General features: G+C 43.4%; 1 protein-coding gene across 13 annotated transcripts in view; it reads left to right on the forward strand.

Annotated features, from left to right (window-relative positions):
* Positions 1-4,092: 4,092 nt before the first annotated feature.
* The window catches only part of EPHA5 (EPH receptor A5), a 209,778-nt gene continuing 191,167 nt past the window's right edge, over positions 4,093-22,703 (forward strand). For 12 of the 13 annotated variants that reach the window (XM_074866972.1, XM_074866973.1, XM_074866979.1 and 9 more), the window contains exons 1-2: positions 4,093-4,358; positions 19,694-19,758. In XM_074866972.1, the coding sequence (XP_074723073.1) occupies positions 4,232-4,358; positions 19,694-19,758 (192 nt within the window). In that variant the 5' untranslated portion in view covers positions 4,093-4,231. Of the gene's footprint in view, positions 4,359-19,693; positions 19,769-22,703 lie in introns of all 13 variants that reach the window. The other variant, XM_074866978.1, reaches the window with a different exon arrangement.

The following is a 22,703-nucleotide window of genomic DNA, read 5'->3' on the forward strand; positions in this document are numbered from 1 at the left end:
CAGATTGGGGGCCTTTGGAAGAACTGTTACCAGGACCAAGGGCTGGTGATGAAGTGCTCCAAAATAAAATTCCAGGCTGAAATGTCATGCGTTCTCTAAGCCTTTTCTGACTGAAACAATTATTCACATGTTTTTCCCATGGATTTTCATGGCATTGGATCTAATTTCAGGCTGTAAACGAAGTGAGCAGATTTTCCTAAGTGCACAGTTGCCAGCAGCTCCTGTGTTTTGTGGGGGTGGCAAAAGACAAATCGGTGCTGAGACCATACAAGTGGCTGGGTTGTGAACTTGCACAGGCAATGCTTTATTTACCACTTGCTCATTTTTCTTCATGCAAATGCTGGTTCGTTGGTTAACATCTTTCTCTGCACTGAAGTATGAAGATTTCAGCAGTGGCTGAGGGGCACAATCACTGATATACCGCGTCTGGCCAAAGGGTGGCCCACCTGCACTTGATGTTTAACTTCCCTGTCCCTGCCGGCTCTTGGTACGGATTTTTCAGTTTGCTGGGGCTCTGACTATTGCTTTCTACAGTCCTACGCAGGCTGCTGTGGTGTTTGTTGAACACAGCCATTTTGTGTTAAAATTGTAGTTGCGTTCATGGTACAAATCCAAATATATCTACTATGCAAAGCTGCTTAGCTGGTCCCAGATTGCTTTTGCTTTTAATATGCATTTAGTTTTTGAATAGAAGGTAATTCTTCTGCTTCAAAGGCTTGTGGAGAAAAAACAAAAACTAATTACTAAATTTCATGAGGTTGTTCCTTAAAGGTGTCATCTTCTCTGACTCTTTTGAAAGAAAAGGACTTTTCAAAGGGAAATGGAAATGCTTATATGCCTAACTAATTAAACAGTTTGTTGCATTACAGTGGGGCTTCTATTCCATTATTGCAATGAAGACATGGCTTTAGTGGGACTGTTTACACTTAAATTTAAAGTATGAAATTGAATCTTTTCTCAGATGGTGGCCCTATTGAATATGGAGATGCAGTAAACATTATGCCCTTACACTTCAGTAAAGGATAATGATAGAGGGAGTGGATTTGGTTAACAGTTTTTGGTTCCTGAAATAATCTGAAGGATGGGATAGACTCATTTATTGTTCAAGTGTATCCTGTTGATGATAGGATAAACAGCACGCTAACAAAATGAATTGGCAATGCAAAATTAGAAGCCAGTCAGAACGCAGAAATTATATGAAGGGAACTGTATACACGGGAGAGAAATAGAATTAAACTTGGAAAAATGACCTTTTGCATATCTAAGTGAAATAATCCAAAATGCACTAACTCAAAAGATGTCTGGTTTAATAAATAGTTTAAAATATGTGTAATAGCTGACAGCAAATTAGATATGAAGTGGCAAGTTACATGAGGCAAAGCTATCATTTCAGTTTCAGACACTATATGCAAAAGTATTTTAGAGATAGTTGATTATTATGGCTTTAGTATGATTACACTTCTGGGCAAACTGTTATGAGGGAGATGTTGGGAAAACTGGAGGGAGTTTTAGTAATACTGTTATACTCCACACTTTGTAGGAATGACTCATGAGAAAAAGATATAAAGGATGAAATACAGACCTTAACTGAGAGATGATTAAGAGGGAATACTGTTTGCATAGGTGAAAAGGCATAAACATAACGAGCAGAAAATAATTAATGAGATGCAGGAAGAAAAATTTGAAACTAGCACAAAATACAGGCTGGATATGGGGAGAAATGGCACGAGCCTGAGATGGTTTAGGTTCCTGAATAGTTTGTGACCCACACCGTGTGATTTTTGCAATGAATTTACTCAAAGATATACTCTTTGGGAGATAGGAAGGGAGCCCATCAGATTGTCCAGCTTCTCTCTGATTACCCATCAAGCCTACCAAGAATGCTGTAGCACTTTATTTCTGTCCTCTCTAAGAGCCCACTGGGTGCACTGATGAGGCAAAAGGCAGGAGAGAATTGCCTGCTGCAGATTACTAATAATATTGGTGGCAAAACCAGGAGGGGAGTTGGAGAAGACTGAGCCCCCAGCAAATAGGATCCACTAGACAATGCATAAAGTTGCAGTACCCTCCATTTGGGGATAAGGCAATAACCCTTTTATAAGGCTGCTTTTAGTTTTTTAACAGTACTAGATGTCCTGGGAGATGAGGTTGGGACACTCTTCCTGTGTCACAATCAGGGTGGAGAACAAACCACATGTCTTGGAATAAGAGCTGATTTTCTGCGGGAAAAAAAGGCAGCTAGGATGACACCTAGAGCATGGTGGCTATTCTTAAATACCTTATGAATCATATGAAACTCATCTCAGTGTTTCCTAGAAAATTAAGATGTCACTAACATATCATCTGAAATGCCTCTAAATTATAAGCCTGGCAGTCCAAACAGCGGTTAATGACTGTCAAATAGCAGCTGAAAATCGGGAGCAAACAGTTTGACGTGAGATTGTGGTAAGAGACTTGTCTAGCTCCAGCAGTCTTGCCCCTTCGCCAGCCGAGGCTCCCATCCAGCTTGGCATTTTACTTGTTCTTTGCCATCTGATCCTTTTTACTATGCTAGCAGGGTGCTGTTTCTGGTGACGTTTTCCTGCGTTGCCCTGATTTCTGGGTGGCAAAACTTACCACTGCTTCTGCAGATGGCAAATCCCTAGAAATGAGTATACTACATGGTGCCACTCCCATCTTAAATCTGATGCAGGCTTGGGGTGAGATGTTCTCAGCTGTGATTTATCCCAGCTGAGGTTCTGGCCATGCAGCTTCATGCAGGGGTGGTCTGAGGGCAAACCTTAGTGCCTTTTGAACTACAGACTAGTAGGATATTTAAATAGTGAAGATCTGATGCGCTGCTGTAAACAGATGCACGCCATTCTTTTCATTTGGCTGGCAACTTTACTGACGTACCTCATATTGTAAAGCAAAGCCCCTTCCTTGTCCTCCTGGTGGCAGTAAAAATGTTGAATAGCTCAAGGTAGAAAACCCTCTTGCAAAAGGAGCAAACACTTTTGAAAATAATATGCATGTACAGCTCAGGACTATGTTTATATTTTGGCAGTAGCTGAGGTTTGTATATGGTGCAGTGGCACAGAGAAACACATTGTCCATCTACTTATGAATAAAAAATGAGCAATGGTGGTGTAGAGAGCTGTGTTAGTGGCAGTTCCCCAACTGAAGACTACTTGTCCTCTTAAAATTGTCTTTGGCGATTTTGTAATTTTAATTGCGTCTTGTTTGAAGCCCTGGTCCAGAGCCCTGGAGAGCTTTTTGCAGGTGCTCAATCTTCAGTTATTGCTTTTATAATATAAATGAACGGGCCAAAATCTTGACAGTGGGGTGCAATGGAGGAGGCAGCACCAGGTGACAAGGGTTTTTGTCAACCTTGACTTGCTGCTTGTGCACCTGCAAAGCTGGGTGTTTGCCTTTATTGGCTTACCCAGAGGTAGTCTCCTTAGGGGAGTAACTGATGCGGGTGACTAAACCTCCAAGAATTTCTGATACTTTGAGGTTTTTTTTTTTTTTTTTTTTTTTTAGGAAGATGAAGCGGGGTAAAAAAAAACCTTAGTGAAAACTTGTAGAGAAACTAGTCGTCAGTGCTGGATTCAAAGCTGTGCTCTGGTGGTGACCTGAGGTAAAATACACCTAGAAATCATCTTTCTATTGGCTCCATTAGGGAGTTTCTGGCATCTTTGCTTCCCTGGCTGGAGACGAGCCTTCCCCTCAGGCTTACCCGCCCCGGGAAATCGCGGCTTCCCGGCTCTGCGGGCTGTGTGTGTGGGGTGGTAGTTTTGGGGACCGTGACCCGTGGCGGCTGCGGGCAGCACTGGGGCTCCCCGGCCCCCCTCAGCGAGCTCCCCGGGGCCCGAGGGACGCCTCACAGGAACAGCGCTGCCGCCCGCTCTCCCCCGCGGGCAGCGCGGGTCTGAGGGGGCTTTCCCGCAGGGCGGCCATTTTAGGTGCGGTCCCCGCTGCGCCCCGGGGGGCCCTGAGCCGCGGCGGGCGCCGTGCCCCGCACGGGATGGCGGCGGCGGCGGCGGCGGGTCCGCCCCGTCGGGGGCGTCTCCGCGGCGGCGCGGGGCCGCCTCCCCCATCCCCGCCCCCCGGCTCCCCAGTCGCGTCGGTGGCTGGACGGGAGCGGAGCTGAGCTGAGCAGCGCTGCCCGCCCGCCCCGTCCCGTCCTGAGCCGACCCGAGCGGGCAGCGCCGGGGGGGAGCCGCCGCCCCATGCGCTGAGGGGCGGCGGGATGGGGCCGTGGGGCGCTGGCGGCTGGGCCGGCCGCGCCGGGGCCCCGGCTCCCGGTTGGACGTGCCTCCTGCCGTTGCTGCTGTGCGCCGCGCTCCGGAGCCTGCTAGCCAGCCCCGGCAGCGAGGGTGAGCGGGGGACAGGGCGGCCGGGCCGTCGGGGCAGCGCCCGCCGAGGAAGGGGGGCGGCCGGCCCGGCGGTGCGCTGCTTCGGGTCATCCGACTCCATTCTGGAACGTTTTGAGGAGGTGGAGGGGGGGGCTCTGCCTGCGGAGAGGCGGATGCTGCGCTGGGGCAGCGGCCGGCATTGGCCGGTGAGGCTGGGGGGGTCCCGGGCAAGGGAGGCGGCAGCGCTGCCTCGGGGCGCGGGCGGGCTTGCACGGGTGGGTTTGCACAGATGCCTTGGCACGGGCGCGTTTGGCAGTGGGTTGGGTGGGTTTTTTTTGGGGGGGGGCGGGGTGGGGTGGGTTGGTGTTGCACGGGTGGGTTTGCTAGCGGTTTGCACCAGGGGAGTTGCACAGGTGCGTTGGCGCGGGTGGGTTTGCCAGGCACCGCGCCGGGCGGGTTGTACCGGCTGTAAATGCGGGGCTTTGCACGGGGGAGTTTGCACGGGTGGGGGGGGGCGGTCTTGCGGGGGTGCGCGGGGCGGGAGCGGCGCCGGCCGGGGCTCGGCGGGGCCGGGGCGGGCTGGGGAGGCTCCGGGGGGGAGCCCTGCAAGCGCTGGCCGCAGTGCGCTTACTTCGTGGCTTAAAATATATCTATATAAAAAGGAGGGGAAGCGGCGGAGGTGCTGGTATTTAACCCGCAGCGGAGCGCGGCCGCTGGGGACGGATTTTTTTATACGTTTAATCTCGGTGAGACCAACAGCCAAAAAACATGTGTCCAGGCTTCTTGTCTCTCAGGGTACTTCCAGACTTTCAAACCGAACTGTTTTTTTCTCTATACGTGGTGTGGGCACTGCTTGGGGCTTTTTATTATTATTTTTGGATCCGCGGGCAGGCTGTAATGTGAAAGCGATGGGTGGAGAGAAGTTCAGCATCTGAAGGGGATGCTGGCGGCTCGTTCCAGGCTGGCTTCGTGATGCACCGTAATTATTTGTGAAACTCCTTTAGAGGGAGGAGGTGTGCAGGGTTGGTGAAGGAAAACAGTACTAGAATTTCAAAGATGTGGCCCGAGGTAACTAGCTAGCTGTAATTTATTTTGGAGAGCGAGAATAATGTGAATCGCAGTTCTCTTAAAAAAAAAAAAAAAAGTGCAGAGGAAGGGGAAAATACTGAGCCTTTGTGTGTGAAGATATCTGATGTTCAGGAAGGTTTGGGGGGGTGATGGAAGCGGCTTTGGCTTTGCCTTGGTTAGATAACGGTGGGCCCGATCCTTCTGCCCCACGCGATTTCGGATGGTTTCACCCGTGGGAGCGGTGCTGGGGAGGTGGTGTGGCGGCTTTCGGGGGGCCTTCCCGGTTACCCTCCCGGCGCTCGGCAGTCCCCCTGTCCTGGGCCAGGGGCCGGCGGCCACTCGGAGCCCCGGCTCGGTGAACCTCGCCCGTTCTTGGAAAACCGGGACAGATGGTGCTGAGGGGAATCAACGGGACCGTTCGCCGAGCGTGAGCGGGCGGCTGCAGAGTAGGACTTCTACCCGATAGGAGACGGTGCTGGAAAGGTTTAATGAAGCTGCCGAGCAAACGGGTTCAGTGGCTTCTTTACAGGGAGGTGTCAGGGCAGTATTACAGTAATGATGAGCAGCGTGAACGCTTGCTTCGTGGTCTCCCTCCCCCTACTTTTCAGACTGCTTCTCTCTAATTTCTGTCTCTTCGGTAAATGTAAAGCTCAAAGACTGCTGGTAGGAGGGGTCTGACTGTGGACCTGAACTTATTCAATAACCGCTGTCTCTCGCTGCTCCGAGATTTATTTGTAAACAAGCATTATTTGACAAGTGCTCCTCGCAGCATGTCTCCTTTGGCAATTACTACGGAACAGCTCCGCTTCTGGGAGCGGCTCACCCTGCAGTCTGCCAAGCCTGATGCGTGAGAAACCTCAGCCGCTGAAGTCCGCATGCCGCTGACACTTGTCACCGGTTTGGGTTTGAAAAGTTCAGTTTGGCTGCGTCGGGGCTCCGATGGGAGAGATCCTCCCCTGGGGTTAGTTGTCATATTCAGCTGGTTGGGAACTTTGCTTTACTTGGATGGAGGTAGCCATCTTAGACCTGTGAATAAAATTTTCAAAAGTTGGTGGTATTGGTTTTTCTGGGTTTTGTTTTTTATTACCCCTCATCCTAATCACTATGGTTAAACAACTAGCCGATACCCTGTGCTGTGTAGGTGACACTTATGTGACACATATGTAGTTGCATAGAGGATAACAAATTCTCATAATTACTTTTTTTAACCCTGCATCACATTTTTTTTTTATTTCTCTAAATCTTACTGTAATACAGTGACTTCGTAGGATAAGATATATGCAGTTGTTAATTCACAGTTCCTGATTTTCCGTTTTACCTTCTAGTGGAGGGGCACTTAGGGGAAAATGCTTTTAAAATCTAGGTTAAGATTTGGAGGGGAGAAAAGGTAAATTCAGTGTTTGGGTTCCTTAGCATGGAAATAGCTTTTTACAAGGCCATCTGAGTTTCAGGAGCACCTGCCATTTTTATGGGGAAGTATTGAGTGCCTAGCCTGCATCACAGACCTGGTCACCTTCATAGATATCTCCAGTTACGGATTGAAGGATATAAATTGGGAAAATGGATTATTTTTTTCTCCAGATTTTGCTGTAATAGGAAAATAAAGCAGATTTTTATTTCAAGCACCTTTTCTCAGTTTATATATTAAAAGCAAAATATGTAGTGAAGGATGAAGGCTCAATGTTATTTCATGCATTTTCAAGTATTATTTAGCAGAGTTCATTGATTAGAACCAGAGATTTCCTTCTTCCCTTTGACTACTTTTACAAATTCAGAAATTGGTTACACAGAAAATATTCCAAAGAGTGCACTGAAAGTATTACACAATTTTGAAGTGCTGGTATTTCAGAAGTGCGTTATTACTTTAAAACCATTCCTTATGACGATAGGGTGTGAGAAGCAGCCCTGCAGTATGTGACTGGGATTCCTGCACCTCCTTGAGTTTAAAAATGCCTGTGTTTTTAATCTTTCTGTTGTAAGTACTAGAGTTTGGGAAGTGGCTTATATAAATTATTTACGTAAAACACAGAATGAATGAAGAAATTGTTTAAAGGACCCCCCTCCTCCACCCTGAACTTCATGATTTGTTATGCATCACCTGTGGGTTGGGATTGGTTTGCAGATCTCATTCTGATGTCACCCAGGTGACCTTAAAAAGTGTCATGCCAGCAAATTATTAAAACAGTGGAGTATATTACATCTGTTTACTTGTAACAAAGTAACTCCACAACATACTTGTGTAATGGTCATTAAATACAAAGTATATTTCATTTTAGGGCTTTTCAGCAGAAGTAAGTGCTGATGAGGCAGTGCTGTAACAACAAAGTATGTTGTTACACAAATCAAAAGAAATACACAAATAGACAAAGATAAGAAAGACAAAATTAGTCTGACTTTGTAATGTGTTGTATTTAAGACAAGAAGGATATTCTTTAGTTAAAACTCTTGCATTCGGTCCTCTTAATTCTTCCAGGTTTTTTTGAAGCTTGGGTTATCTTAATGTATCATTTTTAATTTGAATGGATGAATAAATGAGTACAATTAAAGGGGTGGGTCTGGTGCAGGCAGAAATAAAGGAAGGTTGTAATTTGCAGATTATTCATGCTAGAGCCTGGAATAAGCCTACCTGTTCTCAGTGCGTTGACTTCTGTGTGTGTTGTTTCATACTGACATATAATTTCTGTGTTATGGCGCACTGGATAAATGCATATTTAGGTATAACATCACAATGTTTATCTTTAATCAGTGAATGAAGTCTTTTTCAAGAAGGGTTTTTTGTATATGTAGTAGAAGCAGGTGTCAAAATAGTCTTAATTTTCATATCAGTGTATTTCAATTAGTCTAATGGTTTGGGTAAAAATACACATGATCAGAACATTTTGCTTATTAGGTTGCTCCTAGCTTGGCTTCGTATGCCATGCATTCACACAGCTATTGCATTTTGTGTAATTCTGTAGGTATTGAGTACTGCTAGCATGTACATACCTGGTGTACGCAGAATGGGAAAGTTTGGACACATTTCAGTTTGCTCACAGTGCTTTCTAAGGAGGCTTTGAGGAGTTATCTGTTCTTTACTTCATGTATTGGAATGGTTTTCGGTGTGCTTTCCGTGATAGCAGAGTGTAGCCTCAGTGCCCTGTGTTTATTTTACTCACAGGAGTAATCCCATTAACTTTTAAATTTACTGCAGTGGAATTACTGGTATGAGGAAGGACAGATCATGTCTAATGGTCTTTTTGGGATCAGTCTGATGTGTGATGTATGGCTTTTCAAGAGGTTTAGAATGACTCAATCATGGTTTTAAAATGGAAACTATTATCGTTTTGACAGTAAAACAACATTTGAAACGCAGCACTTTTAAGTCTATGACTAAAAGCATTGCTGCCTAATGACACATTTTAAAAAAGGGAAATAAACAATAGCAAAGATTGACTCCAAGATAGTATCTGTTTCCTTTCGAAGCTTGTCTTAAAAATTGTAATAAATAGTGGAAAACAGGCAAACTGTCTTAAACTGAACCGCTGACAGACTGTCTGCTTATAGTATTGTAAATCTCGACACCATAATTTGGTGTATAAAGCAGCTATTTGCACATCAATTTACAGATGGGTAAACTGGCTGGTACCATGGGAGAAAGGGAAGAGTTAGTGGGCTTGTCTGACAGCTGCTTCCCCCTCCACCATGAACTCTCCCACCGTTACCTCACTTTTTAGCTCCAGTATACAGTCCATCTCCACGTCTGTTGTTCTCTTTCTGTTAAGAAAAGAATCTTGTCCATAAAGAAATGTTTATTCTTTGCACTAAAATACAAAGTGTTTTGCAGCAGGCTCTGGCAGGGAAGGTGGGAACAGGATTTTGTAAAATCTGGCAGAAATTGCAAAGCCAGGACAGTTTATCATGTGTTGCCTTGACCTCTGATTCGTTGGTTTTATGCTTTATTGTTCTGAGGATTTCTGTGCCGCTTCTGCGAGAATCCTTGTTTCCAGCACGTGCTGAGTGAGCGCAGAGCCCTTGACCTGGGAAAGTCCAGCTGAGATTGCTCAGCTGAACGATGGTGTTGGACCCTGTTGACTTTATGGTCTTAGATCCCCACAGTCTTTCTGACTTGGAGATATGTTTTTAGTGGTTTGTTCTGTAAGTGTACAGCTATGTATATTCTTGAATAGATGAGCTTTAAACATCGCTCAGGGATGTCAGGGAAGTGAGACCCTGCCCCAAAATAAAAAGAAAAAAAATTTTGGCAATTTTTTTTAATATTCTTCCTTTTTAGGAAATAAATCTAAATCTATATGTGGCTCAAGGGCAAAATGAGATGTAAAAAACCTAAATGCACACAGATCGGTCACTTTGTAGAAGCACTGAATTTCTTAGTTAAGTGCTCATTTCTGTGGAGGAACGAGTGTTCAGTGCAGCTCTTCAGCAGATAGTTGGCCTACTAACCATTAAAAAGGTTTTAAAAAAATGGAATATTGTGCTTATAGTAAAACATCTAAACACAGAATTGAAATATCTGTCATAAGTGCACCTTTCTCACTGACCATAAGTGCTGGGGAGATGGGGCCTCATTTCAACCAGGATGAACTTGAGCTAGGTATTTTTCTTTACTGAGAGAATGTTGCAGAAATACTGTGTTAATGATTGCATTGGAATGAACAACTTGTTTTATAACTTACTCTTTACTGAACTCATTTTCTTTGATCTCTGCTGTAAAATTGCTGCATATTTCAAAAGGTGGTAGAGAATCCTTTTTTCCTTTGAAAATATATTTTATTCTTAAGATGCCTCTGATTTTTGGCACAGGTAGAACAGAGATGGATATTCCTCTGTGTTCACCTCGTGCCTGTCCCTCACTCTGCTCTGCAACCAGTTGGACATTGAGGTGACAGGTTTTGCTGAGGTGAAAGCATTTGCTGCCCCAGTTGCTTTGAGAGGCAGCTGTATTGGCAAACTTGAGCACTAGCCTTCAGTAGCTTAGGTCTCTCTAGTGATCTGTTACCCTTTTAGTTGTCTCTTTGACCTAGTATATCTCTTACAGTCTCAGTTTTGGTATTTGCTGTGGCTTTGGTCAGTGCAGTATCTGAGCCTCTCCAAAGGTTTAATGTACTTATCTTCTTGGAGGTAGAAAGCAATTATTCTTGTCTTCTGTGAGGAAGCTAGTCAAGAGGGGACAGTTGGGAGGAGATGTAAGCACTGTGATTTGCAATACTTATGGATTTGGGAGGTGATGAGTGACTGTTTGCAGAGGTCCAGCAGCACGTTGCCTGCTATGGGCAAGGGTGCTGGGCCCTGCAGGCTGCCCTAGGCTGTGTGTATGAGTATAGCCTTCCTGCTTCTGCCTTGTAAAGAGGACTAAAGATGCTTTGGGCCAGAATCATTGCCATGGGAGCGTTCAGTGCATGCTGTGACTGTCTCACTGGGGGTGTTGGTAGTGGGAAACACTCTCCTTTTCTCTCCCTCTTCCCTGGTGTTTTAAGTTGTGCAAGAGGTATGTTAGGAGGACTTTGACCATGTAGAGCTGCTCAGGTGACCACTAGCTGGAAGGATGAGATGCCTCCTGGAGAAGGTGATGTAGCATGTACTATCACAGCAGATCGGGGAATACCTGCATGAGCTGGTCTGGCATCGCTGAGGGAGAAGGTGACTCCTGCCCCTTGTCTTCCCCCGGCAAGCTCCTGAGCATCACTGGGGGTTCAGCTGGCGTGCTCCTGAGCAAACTGTGCCTTGGGGGTGTGCATGGAGACAAAACGTTCCCCTGCAAAAGTTGAGAGCTTCTAGGTTTAGGTGGCTGTGTAGCAGGTATTGAGCCTGTAGGAGAGAGGGTAGGACCCTGGGCTTGCAGGCTTTCATGCCAGCTACTTCATTTTGGTGCAGGGGGCAGTACTGAAGTGTCTTGCTGAGGTATTAGCTCCTGGGTTCTCTAACCTGGATCACTTAAATGTTAGAAGGAGGTCAGAACAACCAGTTGGAACTTTTTAATTCCCTGAGGGATGGAGAAACACCTGGAGGAAATTAATTATTTAGCATCAGTAATGTGCATTTCATGATGTTGCTGGGTGGACTTCATAACTTTAACTGTTTCGCATGTCCCAAAACAGTGAAACTGCTTGTGGAAATTATTTACATACTTGCCTTTGTAAGTTGATTTCTTAAAAAAACCCAGTCATTTTGGTTTATCCATCTTTGCCTTACTAATGTTCACATGCAATTTCTTCCTAAAATGTGTTGGCAATGTGCTGTTCCCACTAGCAACCTCCACCCCCTTCTCTCAACAGAAATAGAAAGGATAAACTGTCAACCCCCCTGAAAAGCCAATAGATCATCTTAAACATATTTTTGCTCCCGAATGCTATCTAAGCATTATGTCAGTTCCTTTTTTTTCTGCTTGAGTGAACTCAGTGGCAGCAGAGTAGTCATTATTGTCAACAGGAAGGCTTTATTGGTGCTGGACAGTGAGGTCTTGCAAGTCCAGTGGTAGTGAAAGCTGGCAGGCTTGACACTCTGTGTGTCTGTGCCAAGTTTCCTTCCTTTTGTTGAGTTCAGTTATATGCGTAACAGAATTTAATCTCCATGTCTTTTAGGATACCTTTTAGGAATGGAGACCATATTGCTTTTAGTTGGCAATGCTCTGATTTAGGGAAGAAGGTGAGATTTTATCTCAGCACTGCCAGCAGGTGTTTTGATTGCATTGGGAAGCTGTTCGGATTTTAGGGCTTGACTTTGTGTGTGCAGAATAAGGTGCTTGCTTTAAGTAGGGTCTTGAAGAAACTGTCTGCCTCCTTCAACGGCTTGCAGATGTCTTGGCAGTGGTTGGAGACCCTGGGTCTGCATGCAGCACTGGTATTTTGTTTCTCCACGCAGGCTGGTTTTCAAGTTGCTGGTTGCAGATGCTGGTTGTATCTTGCCTTCAGTGGAAGCTTCTTTTTCATTCTTAATGGCAGGGTGATACTTGCCCAGATGGTTTCCCCAAAAGATTTGTGCTGCAGCCAGCTTGGAGATCTGCTATTGTGTTGGTACAGCATTGTTTCCAGTGGATATTATGAGTGAGGCTGGAAGCATTTTACTGACTTTCTTCACAGGGAATAAATTATTTTCAATTAAATGATGATTTTTGGTGGGAATGGAAGTGTTTGCCATTAAAGAAAAGAGGCAAGCCATACTGGAGTTTTTAAGTTTCCAGGCACTTTGGTGTCAAGCTAATAATCTCCTGACCACTTCTGCTTTTAAGTTATGTATGGTGGGAAGACCAAACAGCTGCCTCTTGTCTTGATTGCAAATCCTTGTAAGGAAAAAATCTGCAGTTTCCTATTTGTCTTAGTGGGTCTGGTTATCGAAGTGAGCTCTGGGTCCCACTCCCTGGTGCTATGGCTGGTGGTGTGCCTGCAGGGAAAAAAATGCAGCCAACCCAAAGAACTTTGTCAAAGGGCCATATCACACCCCTCGTAAACAGTGTGTTCAGACAAATTACAGATGTAATGCAGAAATTACTGGGTAAAATTCTCTGGCTGATGTTATGATTGCAGTTGTCCATCTGGCCTTAAAAACCTATGAATCTGTGATGCAGATTCTAGCATTTTGGCTCTTGCTATAAAAGGGAATCATGAGAAAACTTGGAGCAGAATGAAGCCAACATAATAAAATATAAATTTGCAGTTAATACTAGTTTGCGAGTTCATTAAGTAGTGTATATTTTCTTCCTCCAGTGGGCTATAAATAATAGGTACTGCTACAGCTTGCACTCTGCTGTAGCTTGTTTCTACCAGTGGAAATGTTTCAGAGCTTCTTGCCTGTGTTTTGTCCCAACTCAGTGTAGCTAATTAATTAAAAACATCTGCTCCCTGATGACTTTGATTTCTTTCAAGAGTTTATTTTCTTAATTTGTTTTTGCTTTCTTGGATTATTTTTGACTGTCACTTGTTAAAGTGCTTTGGATTTATACTTTTTGAAGAAATACTTGGCACAACAGGGAAAACAGTTGGAGAATGAATGGTAACAATACTTCAATAAAACCAGTGAAGATTTATGAAGCAGGAAAACTTCGACTCATGATGATGAAGAGTCCTCTGCAGTCAGTATGTCTTGGTAGTGCTGTGAACTCCGGGAGTGCAGGAGGAAGGATGGGGAGGTATGCCCTGTAAGGGGGAACCAACTCCGTTAATGATGATGTGTTTGGCAGCTCTGCCCCCTGCCTCGGGCAGAGGGAAAGAAGGAGGAGAGCAGAGGCGTGAAGCTTGGTGGAAAGTCTGTGATGCTATTCAGAAGACCTCCCGATGAGGGTTCCGTCCAAAGCACTGCTGTTGCACCTTGTCGTGAGTGCACCTTGACCCCCATCCAGCAGAGGGTTTCACCTCATGCTTAATTGGCGGTGTGCGAGTACTCCCATGAGCAGTTTCTTAGAAGTACTTTAAATGTAGTTGCTCCCTCAAGCGCTGAGTGTTGGGTCAGAGCTGGGTTTACCTTGATGTAGCGCCGACCCTCCTGTGGGTGGCGATGTCCTGTGGAGTGCTGTCTGCAGGAGGAGACTTGAGGAGGATGTAGGAGCACGATTCACACTTTTTTGTATATGGGAGTTCAGATTTAGGCTACCCAAAACAATGTTCAGATTCCTGTTCAATTTGTAACAAATACATTAAAGCAGAGTTTTGTTTCAGTTGTTTAAAACAAAGCATTTTGATTCAAATGTTACTGTTTAAAAATGTGCTACTTTAGAAATCAGGTGAGGTTTTAAAATATTTATGCAGGCTTTAAGGAAGGTTTATTTACTCCTGTTTGTTTTGTGATGGAAACTGTAGTTATGGGGTATTGATTTGGTCAAAGAGGATGTTCTTTTCCTCCTGCTTTAGGTGTATTTCAGTGAAATAAAAAAAAGATTCATATGGCTTTACAGCTTCATGGCATAAACCCCATCAGCTTTTGCTATCCTGACCATTTTGCCTGTTCTGGAGTGATTTATCAGGATAAACTATACTAGTGTGCCCTGTGGTAAACCTTAGCTTACAAATGGTGCTGCTGAAGAGCAGGACTACTCTGGTGTATAAGGATCTATTGGAAGTCAGCTCAAAGACCATACCAACCCAGAAGAGTTCAGTCTTTTGTGTGCCTGCAGGGACTTTGCCCTGGTGTGAGCAATGAAGGTTTTTCTGGAAGATCCTTGGATACCAAAATGGCAGGAGGACATGTGGCTGGTAGGATCAGAAGTGGTCAGTGTTTTAGCCTGTTGGTGGGGTTGTTTTGGGTTTTTTTTAGCTTGTTTTTTTTTTCCCCATCTGAAATTGGAGAGAAGAAGATGAAGCTGCTCCAGCTGCTCCTGCTTCAGACCTGAGCCAGAGGAGCCATCTTGCTTCAGTGGTATGACCAAAAAAAAATCCATGGATCAGTGGCTTCTACTTCAGGCATGGTACCATCATGACAGACCTGCCCTGCTGTTGCCTGGGCAAGCTAATGCTGCCACATGGCACTGTTTTAGATGGCTGTGTCAGATGGGGTGCTCTGCTGTGTGGGCAGCAATGTTGGTTTAAGTCAATGTTAAATACCATCGGTCCTGACATTTCTTGTGCTGTGCTTCCTTCCAGCCACAATCCCTGTGTAGCCATGGTGAAGCCGCTAAATGCTGGTTATATGAACGTGACAGGGACATTTGAGTAAAAAGCCATATCTAGTCTCCCTGTCAGATTCCTGAGTGAAAAAACACTGTTAATTCACCAGCTAGAGTTCAGGGCAAAGGTTTCAATCACTTCTGGTTTCATTCTAACTTGATTGCTCACCTTTAGTAACCAGCCTGTCTGAGAACAAGAGTGTATGCAAATTCCCCGAGCTATTATTCTTTATTAAAAAAAAAAAAAAAGCTGTGGTATGACTTTAGACTTAATCATCATTTATCCTACCCTGAAGGCATGGAAGTTAATGATGATATAGATCTGTGGTTTTGTGTTCCCCTTGACTGAGCATTAGAAATAATTAGGGCTTGTGGGATGGATGCACTGATGGTGGAGATGAGCAGAAAACATTTTTGAATGTGTGTATGTACCTCTTCCAAGTTTGCTGGCAAAGATACAGGCGCTAAGTGCGTGCTTATGGGCTCTGAGGTTTCTTGCTTGTTCGTTGAGACTTAGCTAGCTGGTGCTGAAGGAGAAGTGGGAATAAATGAGTTCTGTTATTTTGGAGGCTTTTAAGATTATGGGCCAAGCAGAGTTGCTAGCGATTTCTGGAGATATTTCTTCAGCAGAGTAAGCTCTCCTGCATCCCAGGTGCTGCTCAGTACAGCTCTGGATTATGCCTGTGCAGTATCTACAGCACTGGGGCTAGTCTAGGAGTCCCAAGCTATACAGGAGATGGCACTAGACCTCTTGAAGTACAGAAACCTTAAGCATATAGTTGGAGGTTTTCCTGAATTACCTCCTTCAGTAACCTGAGTGTTTGGGTTAGTTGGTTATTAGACAGCCATGGCCAAATGCGTGCTGATGCTCATCACAGGTTGGATGGGGAGGAACTGGTTCTGCTCTGGAGAAGACTTCTGGTCTCTGTCTTGCTGTGGGTCAAAAAAAAAAAAGACAGTTTTGAGGTTTTTTTATTCAGGTGCAAAAAAGCTTCATCTCTTTCCAGGTAGGCATGTGGTGAGTTATGGAAGCTCTTTTTGGGATCTGATTGGGATGGTGGCAGCTCTTCTAGAAAGTCTCTGCTAAGGTACCTACTTACCTGCTGTTTGCCCACTGTTTCTTTCCCAACCTGGCCAATCTGCAGTTTTTTTATAAAAGCCATTTCAGCAAAAATAATGTTCCTGTCAGGTTGGAAGGTGGTGGGAAGAGAGGTGGTGCCAAGCCTGTATGGACTTGTGTAGTGGGACTGTGTGCTGGTGGCATCTGTGGCAGTGCAGGATGGGAAGGCTGCCTCAGGGAGTGTCCCGAAAGTGTTGGAACTGTCACCCTGCATGGGGAGCTCTTGCAGCTGGGCCATTGGAGGGGCCACCCCCTTGGAGAGGGGATGCTGGGGCTCTGGCCTGGTTTGAGGCTGAATTGGGGTGGGGTAGGGACCTGGCTGTGGTGCAAGTAAATGGCAAGTGTACTGGAAATGACTGGGTAGGGTGCTGACGGGGAAGGTGCAGGTACTTGTATCTAGATGGAGCAGTAGTAATATGTGTTTATACCAGAATTTGGGGATTCTCAAACCAAAACATTTCAGTCCTTGCTGGCAATTTAGAATAACTGCTGGCTAAATATATTCCTCAGAGCAGACTCATGTAGTGCAGTATTTTAGAAGATACACTGTGAAAACAGTTCTGGGCAGAAACTCATGGGGCAACCAGAGTCTGCTGTGCCTTAGCTGCCCCTCAGAGCTGTCTGAGCTGTGCTGGGAGCCCCGCTGGTCTCCAGAACAGCCCAGGCACAAGGAGAACTTAAAGTCACTTGTCACTTTTTGTCTTCCTGGCATGTGAATTTTGGGTTACTGTGTGGTGCCTGTCAAAAGGTGTATCCTGTCCTCTCCTATTTATTTTGCTCTATGCAGAATTATACTAAGGGAGGAATTGAGTCTTTTCTAACTGGAGATTTAGTATTCAGCTCTGCTGGCTGACTCACCGGTAGGAAAATTCCCACTGACTTGAGTTAGAATTGAATGGGTTGTATTATCTTTTCATATGCTGAAAATTATTTTGAAATTGAAGTTAATAACAGCAATTTAAAAATTGTCATTGATAGAAAGATAATACAATATTTAGTTGTATCGTGTTCTTTTTATGATCTGATGTTCGAATAAAAGCACTTTTTCTGCTTTTTCCTTAATTAGCATGTCACAAAGAAGTTTGTGGCATCAAACACACCATCTAATTATATTCATTAGTAGCATCTTCAGGACAAGTTTTAATTAAGTTGTACAATGTAGATCAATACTTCTTTTGCATCCATTGCAACTTACGACAGGAATATACTGTTCTGCACAGTTTAATTACAGTGATTGTAATAGAAGAAATTTTAGTAAATCTGCCATTTTGGCAACAGCACTCCTGTCTCTTGCTTTTTAAAATAGTGTACAGTTATAATAGGAGATGTTATTTATGTGTCCTATTTTGAAGAATATTTTAAGATCACTCTTTTATCCCATTAAAAAGAAAACACAGTGTAGTTCAGGGTACTAGTGCTTGACTTCAGCTGGAGCAGGAGAAATTAATGAGCATTTACATGAAGACTTCAGTAGGGAAAAGGCTGGCCATCACGAGGTGACATATCTAGTGGTAGATGATAGCAATACTTTTATTTTGCTTAGACTGTGGGGTGGAAAGCCACCTAATTGTATGTTTACTTACTGTGAATATAGTTCAGTGTAGTCTCTGAGTATTGCTTCCACCAAATGTCCTGTAGTTCAGCGGCATTGCCAGCTCCCAACTGTTTTCTGTTTTGGCAGGAAAAAACAATCCAGGCATGAAAACTGAGGTACCAAATGTTTTTGCTCAACATCATGAAAATGTACTTGACCGGACAGAACACTTATGTACCTTATAGTGTCCTGCATTAATACTTGAATACATTGTGAAAATATCTGGATAGACAAATCTTTTTTTTTTTTTAAGATAAGTGTTTGATGTCAGAGCTGAGAACTGATTTTTTTCTTGTACCTCAGCATTGCATTTTTGCATTTTGGGCTGGTTTTGTGTACAAGAGACTACCGTAGTCAGCCTTCAGTACAGTACAATGATTAAGACCAAACTGGCTCAGAGAACTTTGTCCTTTCAAACTAAATATGTTGTTTAATCGTCTTTTGCTTTTTAAATGTCCCTTAAGATTTTAAAGGAGCATCCCTTTGAGTATAGTGTACTTCTGGGTTTTCTTACTGTGCCTCTGTAAATAGTGTAATCCTGATATGAGGTACTCAGTTCGCAGCATTTATGATTTTGTCTGCAGTGCCCTGCAGTGGGGTGACCTGGGCTGGTGTAAGGAAGGATCTGTATGACTCCTAAGTGTTTGCACTGGTGGATTTGGCTGTGCAGAGACAGCAAAGCAGCCTGATATGAGTACCAAGGGTGAGGGCTGTGATACTCAGATCCTTTATACTTGTGCATGCAACCCGTTTCTTTCTCTTCTCTAGCAATCTTTAAGTACCTACATGGTTTCATTTCTAAAGGAGTGAACACAAAGCCTCCTCCACCTGTTTCAAGCTAGTTCTTGGGCTAGATCATCACAGGTTGGAAAGTCTTGAAAGTCCAATTGTGAAAACTTTCAGTGGGATTTTTAAAGAGCACGTAGGGTGGAGATCAGGAATTAAAGACCCAGGGAAATTGCTTCCTTTTCAGGAAAGACACGAGTACAAAAAAGGTATTATGCAGACAAATATACTGTGATAAGTGAGTGTTGTAATCTGCAGAGAAGGAAGTGTGCTTTTAAAATAGAAGAAAGTTCCTACTAGGGATTTTGGATGGCAACTGTTGATTCAGAGACAAGCTTTTAACTTGGAGATTTAAAGCCTTGGGTACAGGAGGTGAAAGCTCAGCGCTAGAACTTGCTATAATTTTTCTTAACTGAATTAAAGTGTATGTAGGTTTAATTACTTCACACTTTTTACTCAGTATTTCAGGTAATATGAGGGGAAAAAATGTCGTAAGCTTGGTAATAGGTTTTTGCTGTTTAATGTAAATTGTTGATTGCTTATGTGACAAAGCTACTCCAAATTTTTTTTTTTTGGCGGGGGGGAGAAGATCCCTTGGCTATCTTATAATGAAGTTGTCAAAATCTTGTGGAAAAATGTGGGAGAGGGAGAAAATAATAGATTCCTGATAACAGTAATATTTGCACATAAAATACTTTAAAAATTGAATTCATGATAATCAAGAAACGCTGCACGTTGTTTCTTGTTTCATTTTTGTCTTAAAGGCCTGATTATGCTAAAAAGATATGCCACCTTAGAAGAAATGTGTATAAACATGCATAGATGTTTGAGTGTGTATCTATATACTGTATGTCTTACATATACACATAAACACGGTGTCCATTATGTATTTATCCCCCCTAAAAGACCAGATCCCAAGAACATGAAGTATCTGGATCTTACAGAAGTTTAATGCATTTCCAACTTGGTTTCAGTGTCAGATCTCAAAGGAATAAAGTAATGCACACATAGAATTGTTTTCAGTGTATGACCTCATTGTTAGAGGAGTTATTGCATTGTTATTCTGATTTAAAAAAATCCAACTTCCTTGGTTAATTATAAACAGCCTGTTTACCATAGCCACCCAAGCCTTGAAATATTTACTGAAGTTTGTAATCCATCCATCTTCTTTAACAGCTTTTTTCCTCTTATTTCAGTGAATTTACTGGACTCACGCACAGTAATGGGGGATCTAGGATGGATAGCCTACCCAAAAAATGGGGTAAGTCTCTGTTGTTGTTTGCTTTTTCTCTCACAAATTATACTAATCGTTTCCATTCGGAAAGTAGACTACTGGGTTTAAAAACTCCCTGGAGTGATTTGTCGGCAATGGAGGGAAAAATATAAATAAAACAATAAGCTGTGACTGGAAAAATGGAGCTTGTGTGGCTAGGGGATTGATTTATTTATGCAGTAGAGCCAGCCACAAGTATTAAAACAAAAAATCATGAGTCAGCCCCCTTACTCCTCCCTTCACCAAGAAAATCCATGAGGTTATTTAAACTTTTTTTTAAATAATGAATTCCTGCTCTTCTTGAGCCTTTGGGGTAAATGTAAAACACAATTTTCTGGAAGTTTTCTTCTGAAACACAGGGTCTGGGACATTGTTGTTAGCTTTAAATGAACAGGGCTGTTCTGAAATACTTCTCAGGCTCATGATAAAATTCTGGGAGCTTATAACACTGAAACAGGAGCTGAGTTTTAAGCATCTTGAAGAGCCTCTGTCCCTTACCATTACCTATACTGACAACTGAGAGAACCTGGCCTCCTAATGTGATACCTGAAATAAGTGCTGCTCGCGTCATGTGAGCAATCATTGCTGTGACTTTTGGTCTTTGGTTTGACTGGGGCATCCTCGATGCTGTACTGTAACAGAGCTTTGGTACAGTCTCAAAAGGTTGACTTCTGCATGGTGCTGAGTATTCCTGTCAGTTCTCAGGAGCCATGAGGTGAGAAAGCATCCCAAGACAGAAATGCTGCATGACTGAGCCCTCCAACAGAGCAGCTCTCAGGAATGTGTTATTCCAGGGTTTTAGTCCCCAGCTAAAATGGGCTGCAGAATTGTCTTGGACTCCAGTTGGATTGTCATAAAAATGGTGGCAATGTTTCTATAAAATGCATCCAACCCTGCATATATATATTACACAGTGAATTAAAATCTGGTTTTCCATATAATCTGTGTGGATGAAAAGTTGGAGAAACGGCAGCCACACTCAGACAAGCTGCGTGTTTGCAGGCACTGGTTATGGCAGGGATGTAAAAGCTGCATGGGGAGCTGAGTTTATCCTCAGCTCAGTTCCAGATCTAATCCTGTTGCGGTCAGAGCCTATAGTAATACTTTTTATTTATTGATTTGAAGCCGAGAACTAAACTTGCTCCCCTTGCGTGTGTGGGCATCAATAACTAGTGCCACATGTGCTGGCAGAGCAGTGTGGTGGTGCCATGGGATACCATAAAGATCCCAATGTCTACTTATCAATGGAAGATTTTTCCTTTTTGAACAGCTCTTGGTATTTTTCCTGTGGTATAAAGCACAGTTGCTATATATCCCAATGTCCTTACAGGAACGTCAATAGAAAAATAACTAAGCCTGAGGAGTTCAGAAGACTTCTGACTCTGTATATGTAGATGAGTAAATGAAAAGCTAAATATCTTATGCGTAGGCCTCAGTTGTCTTTTTGTAATTTAGAGAGACCTTTCTATATTTACAAGCTCAGTTTCCAAACAGCATCTGGAAGTGCACTCATGAATGCCATATTAATGGTTACCGACTCAATAAGGAGAATTTTTTCCTTACATTAACTTCCACAAATAAAAAGTGAATCAGGCAGTTGGTTTTTGAATTTCCAGAAGTCTCCTCTTAATATTCTTTGTTTTCATGGGACATCATAAAATTTTGGGAGGTTAGTCCAATTGTCTCTCTTCTGGCCTAATATTTTCAGTATTTTACAAGTACTGAAAAGAGTCTTGCCAGACATACTTCTCAAACTGCTTTTTCTGCTCTGCAGTCATACTCTGTTTGCTTAATTTTTTTAAAAGGTCTACCTTGTATAAATATTTTAAGTAACTCTCACTTAAAGATTTGAATTTGGAGAAGGGAGCTTTAATTGAGATACGCAAGCTGTTTTCTGAGGTACCCTCATACAAATTTGTCTCAGGATGTCCTCTTAGGGAAAATTTTGGAAGGTCTATGTATCTGTCTGCACAGTCCCCCATCAAGGAAAGGAGCAGAAATGTCATAATGCGTCACACTTTGCAACACTACAGTGTGTAGATAAAGACCATGTGCTGAAGTAAGCTTTTTTGATGCAGTGTATTTTATTTTTATTGCTATTAACAGTCCCCTATAGAGTCTAATCACTTTTCAAGTACTTGGTAGAAATTTCAATGGTGATACAGTTCCAACTGAAGATATGTTAGCTTTTGAAGCAGCCTTCAACTCTTCTAGTGTTGCTGCTTCTCCACTTGATTTTTATTATGAATCTTAAGGAAACTTAGTATTTTTTCTAGAACCACATCTGCTAGAAGTAGGAGATTGCATAGCTGCTGTTAAAGAAAGCAAGTGTTTAGTCTTTGTAGTTGTATGGGAATGCTTGGGAGAAGTTATCCGTATATCACAAAGGCTCAAGGTGGTAGGTTTTGAAACCAGATCTCCATTTATTTAAAAAAATCCCAACAAAACAAAAAACCCCACAAAACCCCACCAAAACAATGGGGGTGAGAGGTCCAGTCAAGCTAAATGAGCTTGCTTTTGGCAGATCCTTTGTAGGTGTCATAGTATAAATTTTTATTATAGCTGTGTGCCATGGTAATTTTTGTGTATTAAAACTTTAAGACATTCCATGTTCCAGGGAGGTCTGTCCAGCTGCCCTCATTTAGCCTGTTGCTCACCTTATTTCTACTGAACACAATGTGAAAATGTAATCTAAGTTGGGAAATGAAAACCGCTGTATATGAGGAGACTGACCCTCCAGTCTAGAGACGCATTAGGCTTAGAGGTAGACCTGTTTCATGTCTGTAATTCCAAATACAGCACCGTAGCTGCTTTAGTCCCCACAAGATCAGACCTTGGTCCACTGATGTAGCATGCACCAGCTCATCTTGTGAGTAGTGGGTTTTAGGGGAAGGGAGAGGAGCGCTTTAGCCAGGGGTTGCCTCTGCAGAGCT

Source organism: Strix uralensis, chromosome 4, assembly GCF_047716275.1.
Source record: "Strix uralensis isolate ZFMK-TIS-50842 chromosome 4, bStrUra1, whole genome shotgun sequence".
NCBI lineage: Eukaryota > Metazoa > Chordata > Aves > Strigiformes > Strigidae > Strix > Strix uralensis.